Consider the following 23266-nt stretch of genomic DNA (forward strand, 5'->3'; position numbering starts at 1 on the left):
CTTTGTTGTGACTTCTCAGGCAGCCCTGTCTAATGAAAGCCGTAATGCTCTTCTCTGGGCTTAATGTTCTTCCTATGTAATGTTCCAACCTTGATTCTCTTGCCTTAGGGGTGCTGAAAAAGTCCTAGTGGAATATGGCAGCAATGCAATCAACAGCAAAGCATCTGACTATAGTGTTTTATAATCCATGCTGATGGAGACTCTCCATTGCCCTGTGTTTATCTGGGGTGGTGCTGCTGAAATTGCTAGTATATTAAAATAAAGAGCTACAAAATGGTATGGTATCTAGTGTAAGACAAGACAGAAGAAAACATGCAGGCTCTTGTATACATGGACTTACACAGTAAAGGACACATTCTCCTTGATCAGGTAAGTAAAGATGGGTAAACAGGTAAAAATCTAAATATTTGGGGGAAAGTTGCCATATGCCAAAATGAATTCCAGGAGGAGTAAAGGTATAAGTGTAAAAATTATTTAAAAAAACATACAGGGGTGCCTGTGTAGTTCAATCGGTTAAGCGTGCGACTTGATCTCAGCTCAGGTCTTGATCGCATAGCCCTGTGCAGGGCTGCACTTAAAAAACAAGCATGGAGCCTACTTAAAAAAACAAACCGCCCCCCAACCATATATACTTGTCAGCGGCTCTTAAATTGATCTCAGGATCAATCAAGACTTTCTAAGTATAGGGGCGCCTGGGTGGCGCAGTCGTTAAGCGTCTGCCTTCGGCTCAGGGCGTGATCCCAGCATTCTGGGATCGAGCCCCACGTCAGGCTCTTCCGCTGGGAGCCTGCTTCTCCCTCTCCCACTCCCCCTGCTTGTGTTCCCTCTCTCACTGGCTGTCTCTCTCTGTCAAATAAATAAATAAAATCTTTAAAAAAAAAAAAAAGACTTTGTAAGTATAAGTGCAAATAGAAGAAATCATAAGACTTCTAAAACTACCTTAAAATTAAAAACTAGAAACATTTTTGCAATAATCAACAGATGGACACTGTACTTAATCCATAAGTAGACCTTAAGGAAAAACAAGTGGCCAAAAAAAGCTTCTAAAAAAAATAGATGCCAATCTACAGGATATTCAAATAAATAGAAATTAAATCTATTTATGTAATGGAAAGTTTTTTTTTAACTTACCAAATTAGCAAAGATTTGGAACAAGTCCATGCTAGCTAACACAGTAAAAACTTCTATGGAATTGAAACAACCTTAAGTGCTCATACTCTTTAACCCAATTTCACTTTTAGGAATTTTTCCTTAAATATTATTTGTCAAAGATGCATATGCAAGGATATAATTGGTTGGGGACAACTTCAGTGTCAACAACAGGGGACTGTTTTAGAAATTATGGCACACCAACACGTTGGAATATTATGAAGCTATTAAAAACTGCTTTTGAATGATGTGAAAAGTATGATAGAAGACTGAAATAGTGGCAGGTGTTGACTATGAGTGGTGGCATTAGAAGTGATTTTACCTTTTCTGGATTTTCCAAGTTTTCATTAATTGGTTTTCTTTATTGTAGGGAAGAGGTTATTTACAAAAAGGGGCCAAAAAAGGAAATGAAAACAAACGTGGCCGAGTGTCACTATGGGCGAGGAAGTCAGAAAATTGGGAGTAATATGTTCAAAGCCTATATCAAGAGTTGTGTAAAAACCTTTGGGAGTTGCTTTTCTCCCCCAAATGAGAAGCTGCTTCTCCAGCAGCTGCCTTGGCTGCCTAGAAGGGTGTGGGAGGAAAAATGCACAAACGCACTTATGAATGGAATGTGTGTTTTGCAAGAGGCCAAGTTGGCAGCTTTGGCTTCCAAAAGGTGGGAGCATCAGCTGAAAGAACAGAGTGTGCAGACTGAGGCCTCAGGGACCTTATGGTTGGGCCCATCTCTGTAGAGTTCTGGAGTTGGGGGCCCACTGGGAAACCTCCCACCCAGAAGGAAATGGCCTTGGCTAGTCCTAGGAGCAAAGGCGATGTTCTTGGCACATGGAGGCTGATTTGTTCTGTGATCCTGCATTTGGAAGATGCTCCTCAGTAAATGTCATTTATTGAACACTTAGGATTAAATGAGGGAAAAACCCACATTAACAGCCTCATGAAGTAGGTAGTAATGTCCCCATTTTAAAGGTAAGGTAACAGGCTCAGAGAAGGAAAGTCATACATAGCCCACTATTCTGTGATTTTTCCACAAGCTGGATCTTTGAATTTTCACAATCCTTAAAAAGGTAGTTCTTCATTTTATAAGCTGTGAAAATATACTCAGATGAGATTAAGTGGCTTGCCCAGAAGCAGAGCTAAAATGCCAGCCCAGTTCTGTCCATATTCAAAGGCAAACACTTTGTCTCAGGACTGGAGTCTCAAGAAGTAAATAGCAGCCAAGCGCTTATAGCTTTGGAGCTCAGCTGGAGGTGGGGAAAGAATCCAGCAACATTGTCAGTTTCAAGACATTCTCAGGGCCTTCACTGTATGTATACCTGGGGAACTTTCCACTTTACAAGGGAGCTTCAAGTTGCAGTGTCTTGATCCTAAATCAAGCTCTTTAGTTCTGGCTCCTGGTTCCCAACTTTTACATAGGGCTGGCTCTTAGAGAAGTTAAATGATTAAACACTGCCTCAAATGCCCAGCCTTGAGAATTAATTTTAAGTATTCTAGTTATAAAAGCAATGTATGGTGATTTAAAACCAAAACAGCCAAAAGCAATTTGGTAACACTTAATCTTCCAATCCCACCACATCTGACATACAGCCCTTTCAGGTTTTGTTCCAAGCCTATGCATATCTTTGTGTATCTTTTTCTACAAAAAAAGGACTCAAACTATACATACTACTCTGTAACCCTCCATATTTCCTACAACATATACTGGGAATGCGTAATCACATCTTCACAACAGTCGTGTGAGGTGTGTACCATTACTGTCCCAAGCACAGAAATGTTAATTACTCAAGTTCACACAATATGTTGGAAAGCTAGGATTCAGAGTCTAGCAAGAGGTCAACTGCCACTTCTTGCAGATCTCTTGTACTAGAAATTTCATTTACACATACATAATTTTTAAAATGGCTACCAAGAATTCCATTGTGCTCAGCCTGTGGTATCTCCTCCATACATGTTTGTGTGCAACTATACTATTATCATTGTATGCTGCTACAGAAGTGAAATTGCTGCTGGATCCCAATGTATGAAGCAATTTACGAGGGTTCGGTATGATACATACTGTATGCCGGATTAGTTCATCTTTTCCAGAGGGCAGATAAATATCTCTGTTTTGGAATTGTGTGTACCTGTACCCATGTCCTTTCCAACACACAACGTTAATATTTTAAGAGTTGATAAAGCAGAGCAGTAGCTTTCACTGAAATTGCAGCTTTCAGTTCTGAGATGTGATACGATGGAGGCACCTACTGGTGAAGGGTGACACTGCACTCTCACTGAAGGGAAGGAAGCATTCCTAAAAATGGAATTGGAAGGGAGCTTCCAGTGTTGGTAAAAAGCACAGTCTCCCACTCTCCTGTGTCTGTGGATCTGCCAGATTTCCAGTTCAGCCTATCTTTCTCCTTCAATTTTATAACAGCTGTCAATGAGAAAGTTTCCCTTTCATAAATTTGCTTCCTAGATAATACAACTTTGACAGCCTGATAATGGCTGGATTTTCTCCACAGCCAAGTCTCTCCCTCTTGGTTTCCTTACCTACAAATACCATTTAATAGGAGTGTTACGATGGAATAGAGCACTTGCTACAAATTTCCTGTGTATAAGTCCACTGACACAAAGAATGTACAAACTGGTTCATCCTTCTCACCTTGTCTTAAGATGAGGATGCTTGAATTTTAGGCATTTATTGAAAATTTGAACATGACATATAAACGGAACGAACTTCTTAAGTGGTACACCATTTCCACACAAGCTGTCTGCTGGATAGAGAGGCTGCAGCCTGACCATATTCTCTGCCACTGCCCACGAGGGATAAGAAACGGCTCATGGAAAATGATGGGCAGACTCACGAACACATGTTTGAGGTGGTGCTTTCCTCTTCATCTTTTATTCCCATCAGTCCTAGGCCAGAGAACGATCCGTGAGTGCTGCAACAAATAAGGAGTGAAGATAGGTTTCTAATCCACAGGATTAAAAGGATGGCTACAAACTCATAGGTTAAGAGGTGGTAAGTTTTTTGGGTATGTGTATGAGGCAAGGCACAGGCAGGTAAGGCAGTTGCTGGAAAGCTGCCTACTGAAGATGGTTCGATGGAAAGAACGCTGATGAGTCCCAGAGGCCTGGAATCAAGTCAGCTCTGCCATGTAACAGATGTGAGGCTTATCTCAACCTAGGGTGAATGACCTCAAACTGAGCCTCAATTTCTTCAACTATAAAACTATTAAATACTTAAATTACTGTCTCACAGGGCTTTTGTGAGGACTATAGACAATAACAGCTAAAATATACAGATCATTTCCTCATACATCATACAGATCATTCACTATGTACCAAGCGTTATTTTACGTACTTTGTATGCATTCTCATTTAATCCTTCAAAACAGCTTTTGTACCTAAACTAGGTGCTGATGCAGGTACGATTGTTATGTCCACTTTTCAGAAAGAATCAAGCTCATAGTTGCTCAACAAGTTGAGCGGCAGAACCAGGTAATAATGGCAATCTGCCATCAAGAGTCCTTTTAAATAATGTATGTTGTAAAACACTTGGTACAGTGGTTGGAATGTAGGCGTCATCCAGTACGTGTTAGTTCCCTGCTACCTTGTAGTGAATACTCAGTGGTTGGGCTGAGATGGCTGAGGAGCTCTCCAAGGCAAAGCAGGTAGAAGTGAGCAAAGACAAACCCAGAAACTGTCACCACCTGATGTCTGAACTCATGCTATTAAGCACTAGCCTTTTGGGCATGGGAGACTGGAATTCTGAGTGCTGGAGAGTGGCTCTGGACTCAGACCATCAGGGTTCAAATCCTAACTGCGCTTACTAGCTATGTGACCTTAAGCAAACTTCTTGAGTCTTTTTCTCCATTTGTTAAGTGAGGACTCAACAACTTCAAATGAAAACATGAGTAAAATCATTTAACATATTAAGGGTTTGATGAATTATGGCAAATACAGCAGTATTTTCAATATTAATTTTAGCATCTACTAGAAATATAAGGATGAAGAGCTGAGTCAGGCTCCAAGCATGAGGAAATCTATTCTCTTTGCTACTCCTTCCTGAGCTACTGTTACCCTTCCTGAAGGCATTGGGATCATGGAGAAAGCTGCAAAGAGGAGGCCCAGAGAAGTTAGTCACACAGCAAGCCTATAGTTTGGGCGAATGCATGCTCCTCAACAAGGCTACAGACATCAAAATGTAACTTTTAGAAGAAAGGGGGTGGTGGCGCCTGGGTGGCTCAGTTGGTTAAGTGGTGAACTCTTGATTTCATCATGGTCTCAGAGTCCTTGAGATCGAGCCCTGCAGCAGGTGGGGAGTAGCTCTATGCCCAGCAGTGAGTCTGCCTAAGATTATCTCCCTCTCCTTCTGCCCTTCCTCCCCCTCAAATAAGTCCGTCTTTAAAAAAATAAAAGGAGCATTAGATTTCCCTACTGCAGGATTTGCTGTTTCCAGAGTTTTTTCATGATTTGTCATGTCTTAGGACCTCTGCCTTAGAACCTAAGCCTTTCTGCTCCCTGACCCCAATGCTCCCTTCCTCAATCCCTTATCCACTGTAGAATAACCTGGCCACCTGTGGGAGGAGAAAGCTTTGGCCTACTCTTAGCTTAGTTTGCCTACACAATAGAGAACTGCAATCTTAAGTATTCTACCTGGAATATGAAGACCCCACCCCATATTCTACTGGCTCTGAGAAGCTATGTCAGGGCAAGTCTGTTCTGAACCAAAAAGCTTTTTTGGCAATTTATGGTCACCTCATGCTGTTAACCTACTCACAAAAGTCTGTTATATCAGTCTAAGATGGGGTTTTTTGTTTCAAATGTAAACACTTAATAGTTTCTGTTCCTCATAGAAAACAATTCTGAAGCTGCCCGGCAGATAGCCCATCTCCTTAGTGGCCCTGAGTTGCATGTCACAAGGATTTTGTGATAGGAAATTAATTTCTGATCAGGTTTCAAGGCCTGAGGCACTGTTGTTCTGCTGTCTGGGACCTTGGGCCAGGAAAAGCATCCTAGAATGTCAAAATTTTAAGGGGCTTTTTAAAAATAAATACAATCTAGTAATTTTCAAACTGCTCAAAAGAGCTACTCTCTCATCCCTCTCCCCCAATATATACTCATCCATCCACTCACTCATTCCAGAACTGCCTACCTTTATGCTTTAGGATTTAATAGAAATTTTTCTTTTAAAGAGAGGGTTTTATAGTTGAAAGGGTTTGAAAATCACTGATTTACTCCAAATCTCTCATTTGATCAAAGGGAAATTGAGACCCATAGTGGGAAAGTGGCTTGGCCACTTGTCAAAGGAGGTATGTGATAGAGCTGGGACTGGACCGAGTTCTGTTCCATTATCCTTCAGGCTTAGAATCAGCAATGAGGGAAATGGGAGAAGCAGGAACATGCTCCTGAAATGTGAGAAAGATCTTATCTGGTCTGGGCCTTGCCCAAGACCTTCTTTGACTGTTTTTACTCAAGTGGAGTTAGCCAGCTGCCTCTTGTCCCACAGAGGCTGCAGGACCTAAGACCTCTGGCTTTAAACTAGGATGAGCTATCTCCCTGAGGGCTAATAAGAGTAATTATAAAAGAGCATTTACATGTTAAAATGCAGATATAATACCTATCTCTTAAAATTAAGAATTAAGAGAGGATTCCTTAAGTCCTCATTTATGTGCCTGAATGTCAACAAAAGGCCTTTCTCTAAGAACAGCTGAAGTCCAGAGGCCAGAATCTTGAAGGGACAACCATTCAGTCCTTACCTCTTGGTTCCTGGCAGCAAGATGAGACAGAGGGTGCCTGGACCCAGGCTGTGGTAGAGCTTTCCTATCTTCCGGCCCCAGCGCCAGGCTGCTATCTTTGGGTGGTCCACCTTCAGAGCCTAGGATCAAAGCCACGTGTTGACACTCAGCCAGAGTATCCTCTGCTCACCTTTGGAGGGGCTGCAACTTTAGGCTACGGGACCATGGGATCCCAGGAAAGGCTCTGAATAAACCCTCTATCTGAAGCTAAAGCCCATACTTCAGGGTTCCCTGTCCATCCCAGCATCTCCAGGCCACAGGTCAGTTCAGAAGTACAACTGTTCTTTCCTCCATATGGACTGGGTCTTCCAGGACCCTGAGGCAGAGGAACCACACCACTACTGGCCCCTGTCATTAAGTATCTTTATGACTTGGGCAAATCACTCAACCAGCTCTGGCCTCTTTTTCTCATCTGTTAAGTGTGGGAGATTAGACTAGAACAAGGCTTCCCAAACTTCAGCCATTCACCTTCTACCTTCACCTTTCTACTTGTGTATCCCTCTAATATTTTTCTTTAAAGTGAGTTTCTTCCTTCACCTCATTGAAATATCTATGAAGTCACAGGTTCAATGTGATTGTTATATAATAAGTGTTAGAACAAGATCTTAGCATTAAAGTGTGGGGGGGAGTCCATCAGTGACCACTGAAAATCATCTTGTGTATATACATTCCACTTTGGGAAGCCCCAGATTACTAAAGACTTGCCCAGCTCTTTAACCTCCTATGTTAGCCCCTCAAAGTCCCTTGGAGAGCCGCGTGGGATTAAAAGGCTGATTGTAGCAGGTATGGAGCGGGCAAAAGTATGAGATCTTGGAGAAAGAAAAATGTGTCCAGGGCTGGCAGAAGCTGGAAAGTGAAATAAGTGAAATAAAACTAGAGCCAGGGCAGGGGAAAAAAAATTCAAAGGCTTTAGTGTCACTTGAGCTGGACTCTCCTAACTTCCATAAACATCAGAAGGTCAGTCAATGCCTAGAGCTAGCAAACCAAGGCAGCTACCTCTGACACCAGGATGCACTACTCACCTGTAAGGCCTGCTGCTCGGAAGGGGGAGGTATGACACGAACCCCTGGGGACCTTCTTGATTCAGGAGGTAAGCCCCTGAGCCAAGCATGGAGATGCCTGGGGGTTAGGGCATGCCGGCCTTTCAGCTTCCAGTCCTTGCCTTTGAGAATGTCGAGGGCCCTCTGGGCACTGCCAAAAGTTCTGAATTCTGAAATCAAGAATAGTCCCTTCTGTTACTAAGGGCCACCTGGTCACCATCCAGGCTGAAGGCCAGCCAGGGCCAAGGGAGGACAGAATCAGCTATTAACGTGGTCCAGCATCCCAGGGGGGTTTATTTGGTGAACATTTCCCTTCTCGTACCTCATGTTATCACCATCCCTAATCTCCTTCCCCAAGGTTACATCCCATTGCGTAGACTTACTCAGGAAACAGTATCTTTTTTGCTTTCCACTTTTAAGATCTTTAGGCAAGATGACAGCTTCCAGGCCAAGGAAGAGGTTGGACTGCTGCAATAGGTGTTCTTTGAAGGTTTCGCTCACTCCAGACAGGTATATAGTACCTCGGTTCTCAGAATCTTGCTCTAGCTCATTCACAAGAGTGTTACAATCAAGGGTGAGCTCCGTCACAGGCCTCTGCACCTAACCAAGGAAGACGGCATTAGTGGTAGAAAGTCACTACTTAGGGGTACCCTGGTGGTGCAGTTGGTTAAGCCTCCAACTCTTGGTTTTGGCTCAGGTCACGATTTCAGGGTCGTGAGATAAAGACCTGCATTGGGCTCAACGCGGAGTCTGCTTGGGACTCTTTTCCTTCCTCTCTCCCTCTGCCCCTCCTCCCTGTTCTCTCTCAAAATAATAATTCTTTAAATAAAATTAAACTTCACCCTTTAGGCCCCTATTATATACTAGCAAGTAACTTAATTCTGTAGTTTCCTTATCTGTATAAGGAGTCTAATGATAAATGCCTCAGAGGACTATTGTACAGACTTAATAAATAAATACAATGTTTTTGTGTAAACATACTCTCTCCTCCCTTGCCTCCCTGCCCAAACACCCTGCAATGGAAATGAGTTCCCTGACTTCTACCCCAACGAAACAACCTGATTATTTGCATAAGAAACTTCAAAATACCATTTGATCCCCCTGAAAGCTAAGGGAAAGGGCAGCTACAGAAAAACACCCAGAATAAACCACCTGGAGTTTAAGTAGTGATAAAGAATACAAGGAAGACCCCAATGTAGCCCAGGCTGATTCTGATAAATACGAAAGCGGTCATGTTTTTATGGCACTGCTAGAAGAATGCTGGGCTTGGCTGAAGACTTTCCGTAACAAAAAGTCTTGTGCTTGGGCCTCTTGAGGACTTTTCTCAGCTTTCATATATACTAGGGCACTATAAATACTAGCTGTGCTAGGTCAGGGCTGAATGAAGCGTGCTGCTTTTTGCTTTCTCTGGCCACTCTACCTTGATGCAGGCACCTTCTACCAGAATGCCATCCAAAGATTCTATGGCCAGCTGGGCAGCTTCCAGGACTTCATATTGTATACAGAGATGTGGCTGCAGGAAAAAAAACAACAGCAAGATTTTATCATCTCTGCTTTCCAAGCTCACACTGCTAGAGAAGGGACTGGGAAAGGGCCCTAAACTAGTGGCCAAAGCCACCAGAATGAATGTTCTCTTTGCTGTGCTGGGCTAGACAGCAAATGCAGATCAACTTTAAGTAGAATCATCAAGGTTCAAGAACTGATTTCTCAGCCAATAAGTAACCTTTATTTGTCAATTCAAATTGAAGTCTTCTGGGTGCTATGGGCAAAGCACTAATAAATGTTTATTAACCAACTTGCTTTTCATATTATTTTTTATGAACCATTGAAGACATCACTGTAAGTCATTCAGATTCTCATTTGTCTAGTTAGCTTAATTTCACACAGGCAGCTTTCCTATAAGCTTGGGGAGGTAAGTGCTTCCATTGGATAGGCTGCATCTTCAAACTGACTGCTTTCCTGCTTGATGATGTGACGTACAGCCTCATCATGGAGACAAAAGTGCTCCCAGAGAAAAGCTTCATGATACTGGATTTGGCAATGATTTCCTGAATGTGACATCAAAAGCAGAGGTAACAAAAGAAGATAAGACAAATTGGACTTTATCAGAATTAAAAAGTGCTTCAAAGGACACTATCAACATTGTCAAAAAGCAACCCTATGAATGGGAGAAAATATTTGCAAATTATCTAATGAAGATTTCCTATCTAAAATACATAAACTCCTAAAACCCAACAACAAAAATCAAATAACCCAATTAAAAATAGGCAAAAGACTTGAATAGATATTTCTCCAAAGACACAGTGGCCAATAAGCATATAAAAAGATGCTCAATATCACTAATCATTAGATGCAAATCAAAACCATGAGCTACTACTTCACACCCATTAGGATGGCTAGTATTGAAACAGAAAAAGAGAAGAAAAAAGAGGGGGAGAGAGAAAAAAAAGAAGAAAAAAGGAAGGAAGGAAGAATGAGAGAAAAAAAAAAACGTCAGCTGGAATATAGAGAAATTGGAACCCTTCGCATTGCAGGTGGGAGTGTAAAGTGGTGTAGCCACTGTGGAAAACAGTATGGCAGTTCCTGAAATTATACACAGAATTATCATTTAACCCAGCAATTGCACTTTGGGTATACACCCAGGAGAATTAAAAACAGAGACTCCAGTGGATATTTGTATATGTTCACAGCAGCATTATTCAGAATAGCCAAAAAGTGTAAACAGTCCAAATGTTGTTCAACAGACAAATGGATAAACGAAATGTAGTACATCCACACAATGGATTACATCCGTCCTTAAAAAGGAATGAGATTCTGACACATGCTACAGCATGGATGAACCTTGAACATATTCTGCTAAGTGAAATAAGCCAGACACAAAAGGACAAGTACTGTATGATTCCACTTACAGGATATATAACAGAGTAGTCAAATTCATAAAAACAGAAAGCACAATAGTGCTTACCACACCTCAGGGACAGGGACTGAAGAGTTATTGTTTAATGGGTACAGAGTTTCAGTTTGGGATGATGAAAAAGTTCTGGATAGATTCCAAGACACCCAGCAGATCCCTGAAACCACGGGTAGTACTGAACCCTATAAATACTGTGTCTTTTCATATATGTATGTGTGATAAAGTTTAATTTATAAATTAGGCACAGTAAGGGATTAAAATAGCAATAACATAATAAAATAGTTATAAAAATATACTGTAATAAAGTTATGTGAATGTGGTCTCTATCTCAAAATATTCCACTGTACTTACCCTTCTTGTGATGATGTGAGACCATAAAATGCCTACTTGATAAGATGCAGTAAGGTGAGTGACATATAGAGGCATTGTGAGGTAGTGTTAAGCTACTGCTGACCTTCTGAAGATATGTCAGAAAGAAGATCTACTGCTTCTGGACTGTGGGTAACTGAAACCCACATTTTTTTTGAAAAAAATTTTTTAACCCACATATATTTAAAAAGTTAAAAGGCACAGAAGTTAAGCGTCTGCCTTCGGCTCAGGGCGTGATCCCGGCGTTATGGGATCGAGCCCCACATCAGGCTCCTCTGCTATGAGCCTGCTTCTTCCTCTCCCACTCCCCCTGCTTGTGTTCCCTCTCTCGCTGGCTGTCTCTATCTCTGTCGAATAAATAAAAAAAAAGTTAAAAGGCAAATTTTATGTATATTTTACCCAAAAAAAAGAGAAAAAAAAACTCAAGACATATAACAAGAGATTATAGTCCCCTGACATATACTTCCCATCCCTTAGGTCCATCTTCCCAGGGAATCATTTTATTTCTATTTTTAGGTATAAGAAAGACATTAATAAAAGATTTGGAGAAAGAACATTTTAAACATCCAGGATCACTTTGAAAGATGGAAGATTTTTGATTCTCAAAACAAAAGAATCAGAGAATCTGGTAATACTGGGCACACACACTTGTGAGTCAAGAACTGTTTTATCAAAAAGCATGACTCATGCTCTAGTTGGTGACAATCAAGCTCACATCACTAATATTTGTTACATGAATGGCTCCAGGAGGCATCTGAATTTCCAACACTAATCTAAAGGTGAAAATCCAAGTCGTCTTATCTCATTACCTGATGGGTTTCAAGAACAAGAGTCATTGACCGGATTGGGCCAAAGCTCTTAAACAGCCTTTTCAGAGCCCTGAGGTTGCAATTTTTGCTAAATGGCCCAGCATAAATAGTTGACATCTCTGTCCACTTGATCCTCATCTATAAGAAAAATAGAATACAGTGAGGAGGTGAATGTGGTAAAAGAATTAAGTCAAATCTAAAGAAAACATGAGTCAAAACATGGGATAATTCTGCTTTAAGGAATTTTTCAACACAAACACTTGCTGAATGTACAAAAATTTGTATGCAGGGATTTCACAACCTTATTTGGAATAGCAACAATTTATAAAGCACCAAAGATGAAAAGAATAGGTATATCATACATTGGAATACTATACAGCCATTAAAAACATGGGAAATAAGATCATGACTGACATGTAAAGATGTACACAATACACTGCTCAATGAAAAGTTGCCAAATAGTACACGTGGTTTGATTCCCATTTTTATAAAAATGTATTTACTAAAATATTAATAAATATATAGAAAAAATCTGGAGAAATATAGAGCAAACTTATTAAAGTATGCATTACTTTCCTTAATGCAGGGAGATCATAATTCATTAAATAAATAATCTAGCACAACTCATTTACTTACCCTCTTGTTCATCTCCTCGGTGAGGTTAGGTGAAAAGGGTTCAAAAGAGAACTGGACAATGCTGAAGGGAAACAGGGGGATTTCCACTCTGGCCTGCTCAAGAACCTGCAGAGAACAGCAAAGCCTGGATGAGGCAGGAACCTAGTGGCTCCTGGAGGTGAGCCACAATAATATAAACTAGGTTTCCTTTTTACCCATATTAAAAAGCAATACGGGCTGACTTTAAGGTCTGGAAGAAAATGGTGACACCATATAGCCTCCTAGAAAACAGTAAAGAGAGTCAGTAAAATCATGTAGGACCCCTGCCTTTGGCATTACTAAGAAAAAGAGACTACTAGAACCTTCAAATTACCTCTACGAAATAAGTTAAATTACAACAGAACTTCCACCATCTCATACTGTTAAAGCCTATTAGTAAAGACAGCAAGGAGAGGAGGCTAAAAAGACACTGGAAAGAAATCAAGACACATGGAAGACTCAGATAAAGTACAAACAAAATTACCCCCAGAAAGAAAAACTAAATACCAAAATAATGAACACAGGTCACAACTTTAATATTTCACAGCACTTGACTACAGGGAAGAGGGTTGGCAGCCTCAGAGAAGTGCTTCTGGGGAAGAATAAGGTATATAGAGAAGAGATACCGCAGGGAAGGGAAAGAAGGAAATAACACTCCTCCCCCACCCAACCTCACACAATGCAACCCAGAAGAAACCTCCACACTAGGGATTATCTCTTGGACAGAAACATGAATGGACTTTGCATTCAACATTTTGGCTTGTCTTGAGGTTGCCTCAGGGACTAGTTTCTGTCTCATTTGACTCAAAGCACTGATGGTACTGGCAGCATTGTATGGAAACTTCTGAAAAGGAGTGATGTCAGGAAGGTCACAGACTAGGAAGTTTCAGGCCCTCACTCTTCCACAGACACCAAGTTAACAACGACAGAGAGACCAGAATACCAGTTTGCAAGAACTATAGGGACAAGCTGAGAAGCAACAGCACCAAGACCAACAAAAAAACCCAAAGAATTCCAGCAAAAGTTAAAGGAAAATATGCAGAGTTTTTGTGCCCACCTATGTTCCTCCCCTATTCTTCATATATTCAAGATCCTCCCTCTGGATGGAAACAAAAGAGGGGACTCTGTATCCAATATCATGGCTAGTCTGGAGTTGCCTGAGAGACTAGTTTCTGTCTCACTTGACTAGAGCACTAACGGGATAGGCAGCCTTGTTTGGAAGCCACTGAAAACAAATGCCATCATCACAGCAAATTAGAATTGCAGTTCCACAGGCAGATGCCAAAGGGAGTAAAAGATTATGAGCACTGAGAAGACACAGACAAGCTCCTTAGGGAACCTAAAAGTACACACAAAGGCTCAGAGAACATACATCCTCAAATTGGTTTGAGGGGTCCTGGGACCTCTGGCTGGGCTAATCAGTGAAAGTTTTCTGTTCTGTGACGCCAAGTCATAATAGAAGAGGTAGTTGTTTTTTTCAAATGATTAGGTCTCAATAAAAAAGATCACAAGGCATGCAAAGAAGTAAGGAAAAATGTCCCAAAGGAACAAAATAACATTCCAGAAATCAAACCTAAAGAAACACAGAATGAACTAAAAGTGAACAAAGACAATTAATGGAAAAATGATGCATGAACAAAATGAGAATATCAACAAAGAGCAGCTATAAAAATGAACCAAACAAATGCTGGAGCTGGAAAACACAGTGAAATGAAAAATTCACCAAACGAGTTCAACATCAGATTTGATCAGGCAGAAGAAAGAATCCGCAAACACAAAGACAGATCATTTGAAACCACAGATCAGAGTAAAAAGAAAAAAGAATGAGGAAACATAAATAGATCCTAAGATGGGACAATGACAAGATCAATACACGTATAATATGTATTCTTCTCCTGAAGAAGAGAGAAAGGGGCAGAAACCTACATGAAGTAATAATGGCTAAAATTTTCCCAAATATGAGGATATCCTCCAACCAGGATAAATCCAATAAATCTAAAGAAGCCCACACAAAGACACATTACAATCAAACTGTCAAAAGTCAAAATCAAGGAAAGAATCTTGAGAGCATCGAAAGAAAAGCAACTCATTACATACAAGGGAACTTTCTTTTTAAAGATTTTATTTATTTTATTTATTTTTAAAGATTTTATTTATTTATTTGACAGAGCGCGCACAAGCAGGGGGAGCACAGGCAGAGGGAGAGGGAGAAGCAGGCTCCCCACTGAAGAAGGAGTCTGATGCAGGGCTCGATCTCAGGACGCTGGGATCATGACCTAAGCCAAAGGCAGACACTATGACTAAGCCACCCAGGCACCCCACAAGGGCACTTTCTTAAAATTATCAGTGGACTTCTCAGCAGAAATCTTCTTGCAGCCCATACAAGTGGCATAATAAATTCAAAGTGTCGGGGGGGGGGGCGAACATCAAGAAAACTTAACAACATCAAATAATCATATTAAATGCAAATAGTCTAAACACTCCACTTAAAAGGCAACGATTGTTGGATTGAATAAAAAAAGCCTAACTGTTCACTACAAGGAACCCACTTTAAATATATAGACTAAATGTAAAATAAAAAAAATTATATACCAGGTCAACAGTAAACAAAAGGAAGTAGGAGGGGCTGTATTAATACTAGACAAAGTAGAAGTCAAAATAGAGGGGGGCCTGGGTGGCTCAGTTGGCTAAGCATCTGATTTCAACTTGAGTCATGATCAAGCCCTGCATCGGGCTCCCTGCTCAGTGAGTAGTCTGCTCCTCCCTCTCTCTGTGCCTCTCGCCCTGGCTTGTGCTCTCTCTCACTTGCTCACTCACTCTCTCAAGTACATGATTAAAATCTTAAAAAAAAAAAAAAAGTCAGAATAGAAAATGTTTCCAGGCCTATTTGATAAAGGGGCCAATTCATCAGGAAAACATAATGCATATTGTTTGTGTATCTAATAGGAAAGCCTCATTATACATAAAGCAAAAATTAATGAAACTCCAAGAACAAACAAATCCACAATTATAGTTGGAGATTCCATCTCTCAATAAATTTAAAAAGATTCAAGTAATTCAAAGTACATAAGTACATTCTTGGACGATAGAGAATTTAGGAAATCAGGAATAGATCTCAGGAAAATCCCTAATTATTTGGAAAATAAATAGCACACTTCTAAAAAACCATGAGCCAAAGAAGAAATCAAAAGGAAAATTAAAAAGAATTCTGAACTGAATGAAAATGAAAACACTTTTCAAATTGAAACATCAATATTTCTAAGATGCAGCTAAAGTAAAACTTAGAGGGAAATTTATAGCTCTAGAATACCTGTAGTAAAAAAGAATGACCTCAGCTAACACTATTCTGGATGGATTAGCCAAAGCATTTAGAAAAAAAAAATAATTACGGACATGAGAACCGGAAAGGGAGGAATACAAGTATGATACACAAGCACAATGGAGTACCATGCAGCTATAATAAAGAATATAAAAATATAACATATATAATACATATATATGTATATATATATAATATAATAAAGAATAAAGAAAATCCTTAATAAACTGGTATGATAATGATTTCCAAGATATACTGTTAAGGGAAAAAAGCCACTGCAAAAGAGCTTATATAGTATGTTAACACTCTCTGTGTAATAGAGAGAAATAAAGCGTGCACACACACACACACACACACACACACACACACACACACACACGCTTTTCTGTACCAAAAAGAACAAATGAAGGATAAATCAGGTAGTGGGAAAAAAGACTGGGTAAAAGAGAAATACGAGGGAATTGCATTTCTCTGAGTATAGAGAGTTTACAAAGTTTTGGTAGTTTTGCCTTTGGAAGCGTATTGTTCAACAGATCCCAAAAAATAAATCAACAAAGATGGAAGAAGGAAAAAAAAATCTAAAACTGAAAGCAAAATGAAACAAATGAACTGTATTTTCAATACAAAACACAGCTAAGGGCAGAAAAAAAGACCAATCCAAGTAACTTATAAATGAAATATTCATACACCCAATACTCAGTTGTAGATGGGGTGGGGGATAGGGAGAAAAGTGAACTGCAAACCAAATTCTTAACTCATTCTACAGTGATTTGGGTACATCAATTCTAAAACCATTTTGGATATAGTTTAGGTTTGAGCAAATGAGTAAATGTTGATGTAGTTGGGAGTCAGTGTTCCCACACTGGATAAAGAAAGTTACAAAGAGAGAATGAGGAAAAGCAAGGAAGAACCCTGTATGAAAAGGCTGAAATCAAAGGTATTTTTATAGACACATGATTTCTAAAATACGTAAATGTGTGTACATATATATTTATATGTGTGTGTTCATGTATGTGTATATTGACATGCATATATTTCCTAACTCCGTCTGCTTTAAGGGTCTAGAAGCAAAGACACCCCCGGTACCAATATACATATCCAGTATCCAGATCTTGGTTTCTAATATAAAGATGAAACCGAGTATCTTGTGCCAGAAAGGAAGAAAATGCTCAAAAAAATTATGTGTCCATGTCACAAGGACAAAGGAGCCAACTTGAAGGGGCTACCACTAGCCAAATCTGTGAAGTCTGAAAACCAAAGCAATTTAATATAATAAATCATAAACCACTGAAATTAACAGGAATCTATGAGTCCACACTGAATGAATGAATGAATAATACATTAAGGTAAAGGAAAGACTCTTGCATATATATATACACATATACACACACCTATATATATATAGGTACATATATAAATGCATATAGAGAGAGAGAGAGAGAGAGTAGCATAACTTTTTATTTTTTCATATATTTTATCCATTGAACTTTTATAGTATCAAAATTAGAAAACTTAGAGAAGGAAACAGCAAAGTAATTTGTGGCCCTTATTTTTAGCTGGTTCATTTTGCTATTTTTACATTCAATGTTTAAACTTGTGCACACGCACACCAATTTCTCTAGAAATCTTTCCTGCTTGTGTCTCAGACATTCTTTCTTCCTGAAATGCATCCTTTTTTTTTTTTTTAAAGATTTTATTTATTTATTTGACAGAGATAGAGACAGCCAGCGAGAGAGGGAACACAAGCGGGGGTAGTGTGAGAGGAAGAAGCAGGCTCCCAGCAGAGGAGCCTGATGTGGGGCTCGATCCCAGAACGCCGGGATTACGCCCTGAGCCGAAGGCAGACGCTTAACCACTGTGCCACCCAGGCGCCCCAGAAATGCATCCTTTTAAAATCTTTTTAGTAAGGTTTTTTGGTCATAAAATGTTCTTCTTTATCTGAAAACATACTTATTCCACTTTCATTTTGAAACAGTTTTGCTGGGTAGACTTTTATAAGCTGAAAGTCATCTTCTGTTGGTACTTTGAAGATATGCTTTCACTGTCTTCTGATTCCTATTGTTGCTTTTGAGAAATCGGCTGTTAATCTACTTGTTGCTCTTTGAAGGTGATCTTCTTTTCTCTGGCTTGCTACCAATATATCTATTTGTTTGGGAGGTAATAAATACAATTTCCCTGCAATATGTCTAAACGCGATCTCTCTCTTTTTTAAAACGTGATTTCTTATTATATTTATCCTGCTTGTAATTCCCTGGGCCTCCTGAACCTGTGTTCACATAGCTCTGGTTAGTGGACGAGGTACCTTTCTCCTATTCAATCAACATTAATCCACAGCATGTCACTTCTTCTGCCTTCTTAGAAATTCTTTATTATTTACACTTTATTCTGTATCTTCAACTCTCCCTTTCTCCTGGCTCTTTCCCTGGTGGCTTCTAGCGCTTCCTTCAAGAAAATGAAAATAGTAAAAAAAGCATGGAGGTAATAGAAGTCGCTGACATATTTCACTGAATGAAGTCCCCTTGGCTCCATCCCTTAAGCAGAATCTCCAAACTCGGATGCATCCTCAGTCGAGGCATTCCATGCTGACAGCTCTCTTGCCTCCCACAAAAAATCAGGACCCTTGCTGACAGATGGCTGAGTAACAACTAGTAAACATGAAGGAAGTGCTAGAGTTGGAAACCATCACTGTGCACCCATCGGGTAGGAATCAACAGTTTTTCCTAAATATAAGAAGGGAAATTTTGACAAAAAGCAGGACATATGCTTTTCTTAAATTATCTCCTCATATTACTTATTAGAAGTAAGGGACAAAAGTAGTAAATCTACAGTGGAGAAAGCAGACAATATCTTGTTAAGGTCATCAAAATACATAGCACAAAATAAAGGACAGATGGACAACATGTGCCTCTGAATGTGATACCCTGAAAAGGAAACATGACTTATAAGTAGTTTGGTAAAGAATGCATAACCTGTGTCTAATCATGGGGAAACAAACCTATAATGAGGAACATTCTGGGCGGGGTGACATGCAACATGTATTACTTAAAAATTACCATGAAAGACAAAGAAAGGAAGGTCGAGGGATGTATTCAGATTAGAGGAAACTAAAAAGATAGAACTAAATATAATATCTGACCCTAGTACAGATACTGTTCTGAAGGAAAAAGAAATGCTAAAGGACATTATTAGGTCAACTAAGAAAACTGGAATACAGATGAAATTAGAGAAAGGTATTGTAACAATATTTACTGAAGTTTATTATGTATATTATGAAGTATATTATTATGGTTATGTAAGAGAATATTTCTATTCTCAGGAAATATACGTTGAAGTATCTAGAGGAAAAGGGCCATGATATATGAATCAATCAAATAGTTTCAAAAATAAAAAGTCATATAGAAAGGGGACGATAGAAAGAAATAGCAAGAGAGCACAAGCATGTCAGTATACACACAAATGGAGCAATTGGGGCAGAACGTTAACAGAAGATGAATATAGATAGAGGTATATACCACCATTCATGTAAGTCTTCTATAAGTTTGAAATTCTTTCCAGATAAAATTTTTTAAAAAATATACATATATATAGATCTTCTGAACAAGATGACCTAAGTTCATGCTGCAATACATCCCTTCAACTTTACACATACAGCAAAAAGATAAAATTTAAGAAGAAAAAACAAGTCAGGCTAAAAACTAAGATAAACATTTGTATAAGCCAGAAAAAGAACAGAAATTCAGAGTGGTGTGCAATACCAAAGGTGGGGTCTGCAAGCAGACACTGGCAGCTGAAAGTTCTGCTCCGTGGGGTAACTGGGACTAAAAGTGCTCCATATAAGATGTGAGACAAAAACCAGACTTGATAATGGTAGCCAGGGTTGTTGAAAAAAAGCTTGACGCTTAGCATGAATTGCAAAGGGCTACATTCCCCTCTGCTTTGAGCACAACCTTCAAAGAGACAGCAGGTCACTCACCTCTTTATTTGAAAGGCACCTAACAGTTTGACAGTTTCTGGCAGAACAAAGTTCACTAGTTTCTGCTTCCCGGGTCAAGAAAAGGAGCTTCTGACCCATTAAGTCCAAGCATTCTAAAACACTGTAAAGAAGTAGAAGAGATCAAGGGAAGAACAACAGTTTTCCCTAACCTAAGAGTTGCTTCTCTGTACTTGCACCGTCTAAATAAGGTAGCCACTAGCAACATGTGGCTATTTAAATTAAAATTAATATCAAATAAAATTACAATTCAGTTCCTCAAAACGCATTAGCCACATGTACTGTACTGTGTGGACCTTACTGGACAGCACAGATCTAAAACAATTCCATCACTGCAGAAGTCATAATGGACAGCACTGCTCTATATTTAGGGGAAGGATGGATAAACATGAAAAATACTCAAAGCTCTCTGACAAGTTTATACTCTAAGGATCTGACACATTTATTATGGTGTGGTGATGAACTCCTTCCAGGCCTGTTTTTCGTCTTTCCCTAATCTGGGCAATACATCAAGGCTACAGGTGACTCTTCTAATCAAAATACCCACTAGTATATCATCTCCCCTAATGCTACTTAGTTCACTATATTTCATTGTCTTCCTTTTTGGTGAAAGAGTTATTTTAAGACCAGTCACTAGATTTAGAAAATAAGAAAAATAAATAGGTACTACTTAGGGTGGAAGGCAGTATTTTTCCCTCCATGGTTTTTGTGATGGTAGAATGTTACTCATACTATTGGTAAACACTTCTCAACAGACTCAAAAAAGGAAAAAAAATTCACAGGTTGTGCAAATAAGAAACCAGATAGTCTATTTGTTTTTGTTCTTGTTTAGAACTGAAAAATATTACCTTGTGTTTGGCTGATGAACTATTTCTGCTGTATTTCTCAGCTCTTGGCCTGCTGCTAGCAATTCTTGGTGACCAGCTAGTGCCTCCAGATTTAGTTCTGCAATCTTGAAGAAAATAAAGTGGTAAAAATCATCAATTTCCTGCAAAGCATTTGAGGTTTAAAAAAACCCAAAACACCAAAAAGCAAAAAAATCCAAGAAAAACCCACTCAAGTGGTGTTCTCTACTTCTGTAGACAGTGGCTTTGCCATTGCCATAGTCCCAGGTTGGCTTGAATAGCTACCAGATGGTTTCTGACCGCTTGGCCAAGAATGGCAATCTGTTACCAGCTGCTGCTGCTGTTACATGAATATGGGAAAGGACCAAGTAGGGCTAAGTATAAAGGGATGGCAATTTTGACTCACTGATCCCACAGTTAGTCACTTAAAATTTACTTCTCTGTGAACATACAACTTTTGGAAATTATAAAAGAATGGCTTTTATAGCAACATCAAAAAATCTCTTATTGGTTTAATACAAAACCAGTTTATTCTTCTTCCATAAAGTGGGAGACCACTTGGGAGTTGCAAAGCAGAGAGTGAGATCCAAACTATTATCATTATTTGTATGTCCCATAAGACATTTTAGAGTGTCTTTCTACCACTGTGACACAAACAGTATTCTGGATGCTTATGATTCTACACAGACTACAATTTATTTCATAGTGGAGTCATGACAGAACATATCATGCAATGGGACAATCTAATAAGTTAGAATGCATTGTAACAAGGTCTGTAAGAAACTGTCTCCTTCAAGGTTCCCTTATGTGCTGTTCTAATCTACACCCACTGAACTGCTACTGAAACAATGGCATGCTCCCCCAACCCAAAAGAGCAAAAATCTACGTATATTTTTCATAATTATTATTACAATTATCAGCTTACAATGAGCCACACATTATAGTGCTTAATATATTCAAGGCACTGTACTAACCAGCTTTATATAAGAGATCTCATTTACCCTCACCAATATCCCAGAGACACGTGTTTCCATTTTACACATGTAGAAACTGAAGTTCTTCACAGAGAAATTGACCCAGATTATGTAGCTAAACATAGTACTATCTTTTTTTTTCTTTAAGATTTTAAAGTAATCTCTACACCCAACATGGGGCTCAAACTCACAACCCTGAGACCAACAGTCACATGCTCCACTGACTCAACAAGCCAGGTGCCCCTGTACCATCTTTATTTAAAAACAGATAAGCCCGGACCCCTGGGTGGCTCAGTCAATTGAACATCTGCCTTTGGCTTGGGTCATCGTCCTGGGATGGCGTCCTCTATCAGGCTCCTTGGTCGGCAAGGAACCTGCTTCTCCCTCTGCCTGCCGCTCCCCCTGCTTGTGCTCTCTCTCTCTGACAGATAAATAAAATCTTTAAAAATAAATAAATAAATAAATAAAATAAAAACAGACGAGGCCAACTTCAGAAACTACATACTTAACTACTACATTATGCTAGTCATATAGGTCTTAATTCCAAATGCTCAGCTTGAATTACACTCTTATTTTTGTAAAGAAAGGTAATAACAGGAAATGGTGTCTGTGACTACCTGTTCCAGTCTCATAATTTTAAGAAAAGCAAACATACAGGTCAAAGATACTAACCTTCCTTGGGCCATACTTAAGGAAAAACCGAGCCAATTCAAGGGTTGTTCTAGCATCTTCTGTGGCATCATGACCAAGCCTATCTGGACACTGTATATCCTTCCTGGAAAGTCAAGATAAAACTGACATACTTGACAGCATTTTCAATGATAGGTTCTTTCAACCACCTCTAATATTCTGGTTCCATGTAAAATTTCAGCAATCTGATAATCAGATTTTATCACAATAATCAAAATTCCTTTATTCCTAAGTGCCAGGAGAGTACCTGGAGTGAGAGGCACTGACGATGTACAATGATCAGGAATGGCTTTGTCTATAGCAAGAGTATCATCTGGACAAAAGGCTACCCAATAAAGTCTTTGGCCACTCCCCAGCCAACCCCTTGCCTCATTCTTTTAGATGTAACCACTATTTAAAGTTACCTTCCAGAAATTTTATATTTCCATGCAAGTGTCTATATGTACTTAAATTTTTTCTTGGTCGTTTTCAAAAACCTTAAAATAGTACATATGGTTGTGTCTATAAATTTATCTAAATCTAATCTATATCATACTGATATCTAAGCATATACAGATCTTGTTCTAAATCGCCATTTTATTCTCAGTAGTACTTTAAGAGGTTTCCTTATTAGCACTTACAGATCGATCACATTCTTTTAAGAATAACAAAGTATTCAATAATACAGATAAATGTAATTTATTTAACCACTCCTATAGAATATTTGCAGTTTTTGGCTGTTTTAAACCATACTAT

General features: G+C 39.2%; 1 protein-coding gene across 5 annotated transcripts in view; it reads right to left on the minus strand.

The window, feature by feature from the left end:
* Positions 1–3763: 3763 nt before the first annotated feature.
* Positions 3764–23266, minus strand: part of REXO5 (RNA exonuclease 5) — a 38012-nt gene continuing 18509 nt past the window's right edge. For 4 of the 5 annotated variants that reach the window (XM_019808300.2, XM_019808299.2, XM_019808302.2 and 1 more), the window contains 10 exons: positions 22514–22616; positions 20871–20974; positions 20005–20125; positions 12695–12799; positions 12059–12196; positions 9387–9479; positions 8350–8566; positions 7949–8136; positions 6888–7006; positions 3764–4067 (listed from right to left, as the gene is read on the minus strand). In XM_019808300.2, the coding sequence (XP_019663859.2) occupies positions 3986–4067; positions 6888–7006; positions 7949–8136; positions 8350–8566; positions 9387–9479; positions 12059–12196; positions 12695–12799; positions 20005–20125; positions 20871–20974; positions 22514–22616 (1270 nt within the window). In that variant the 3' untranslated portion in view covers positions 3764–3985. The remainder of the gene's footprint in view (positions 4068–6887; positions 7007–7948; positions 8137–8349; positions 8567–9386; positions 9480–12058; positions 12197–12694; positions 12800–20004; positions 20126–20870; positions 20975–22513; positions 22617–23266) is intronic. The other variant, XM_034670284.1, reaches the window with a different exon arrangement.

This window comes from Ailuropoda melanoleuca, chromosome 10, assembly GCF_002007445.2.
Source record: "Ailuropoda melanoleuca isolate Jingjing chromosome 10, ASM200744v2, whole genome shotgun sequence".
Lineage (NCBI taxonomy): Eukaryota > Metazoa > Chordata > Mammalia > Carnivora > Ursidae > Ailuropoda > Ailuropoda melanoleuca.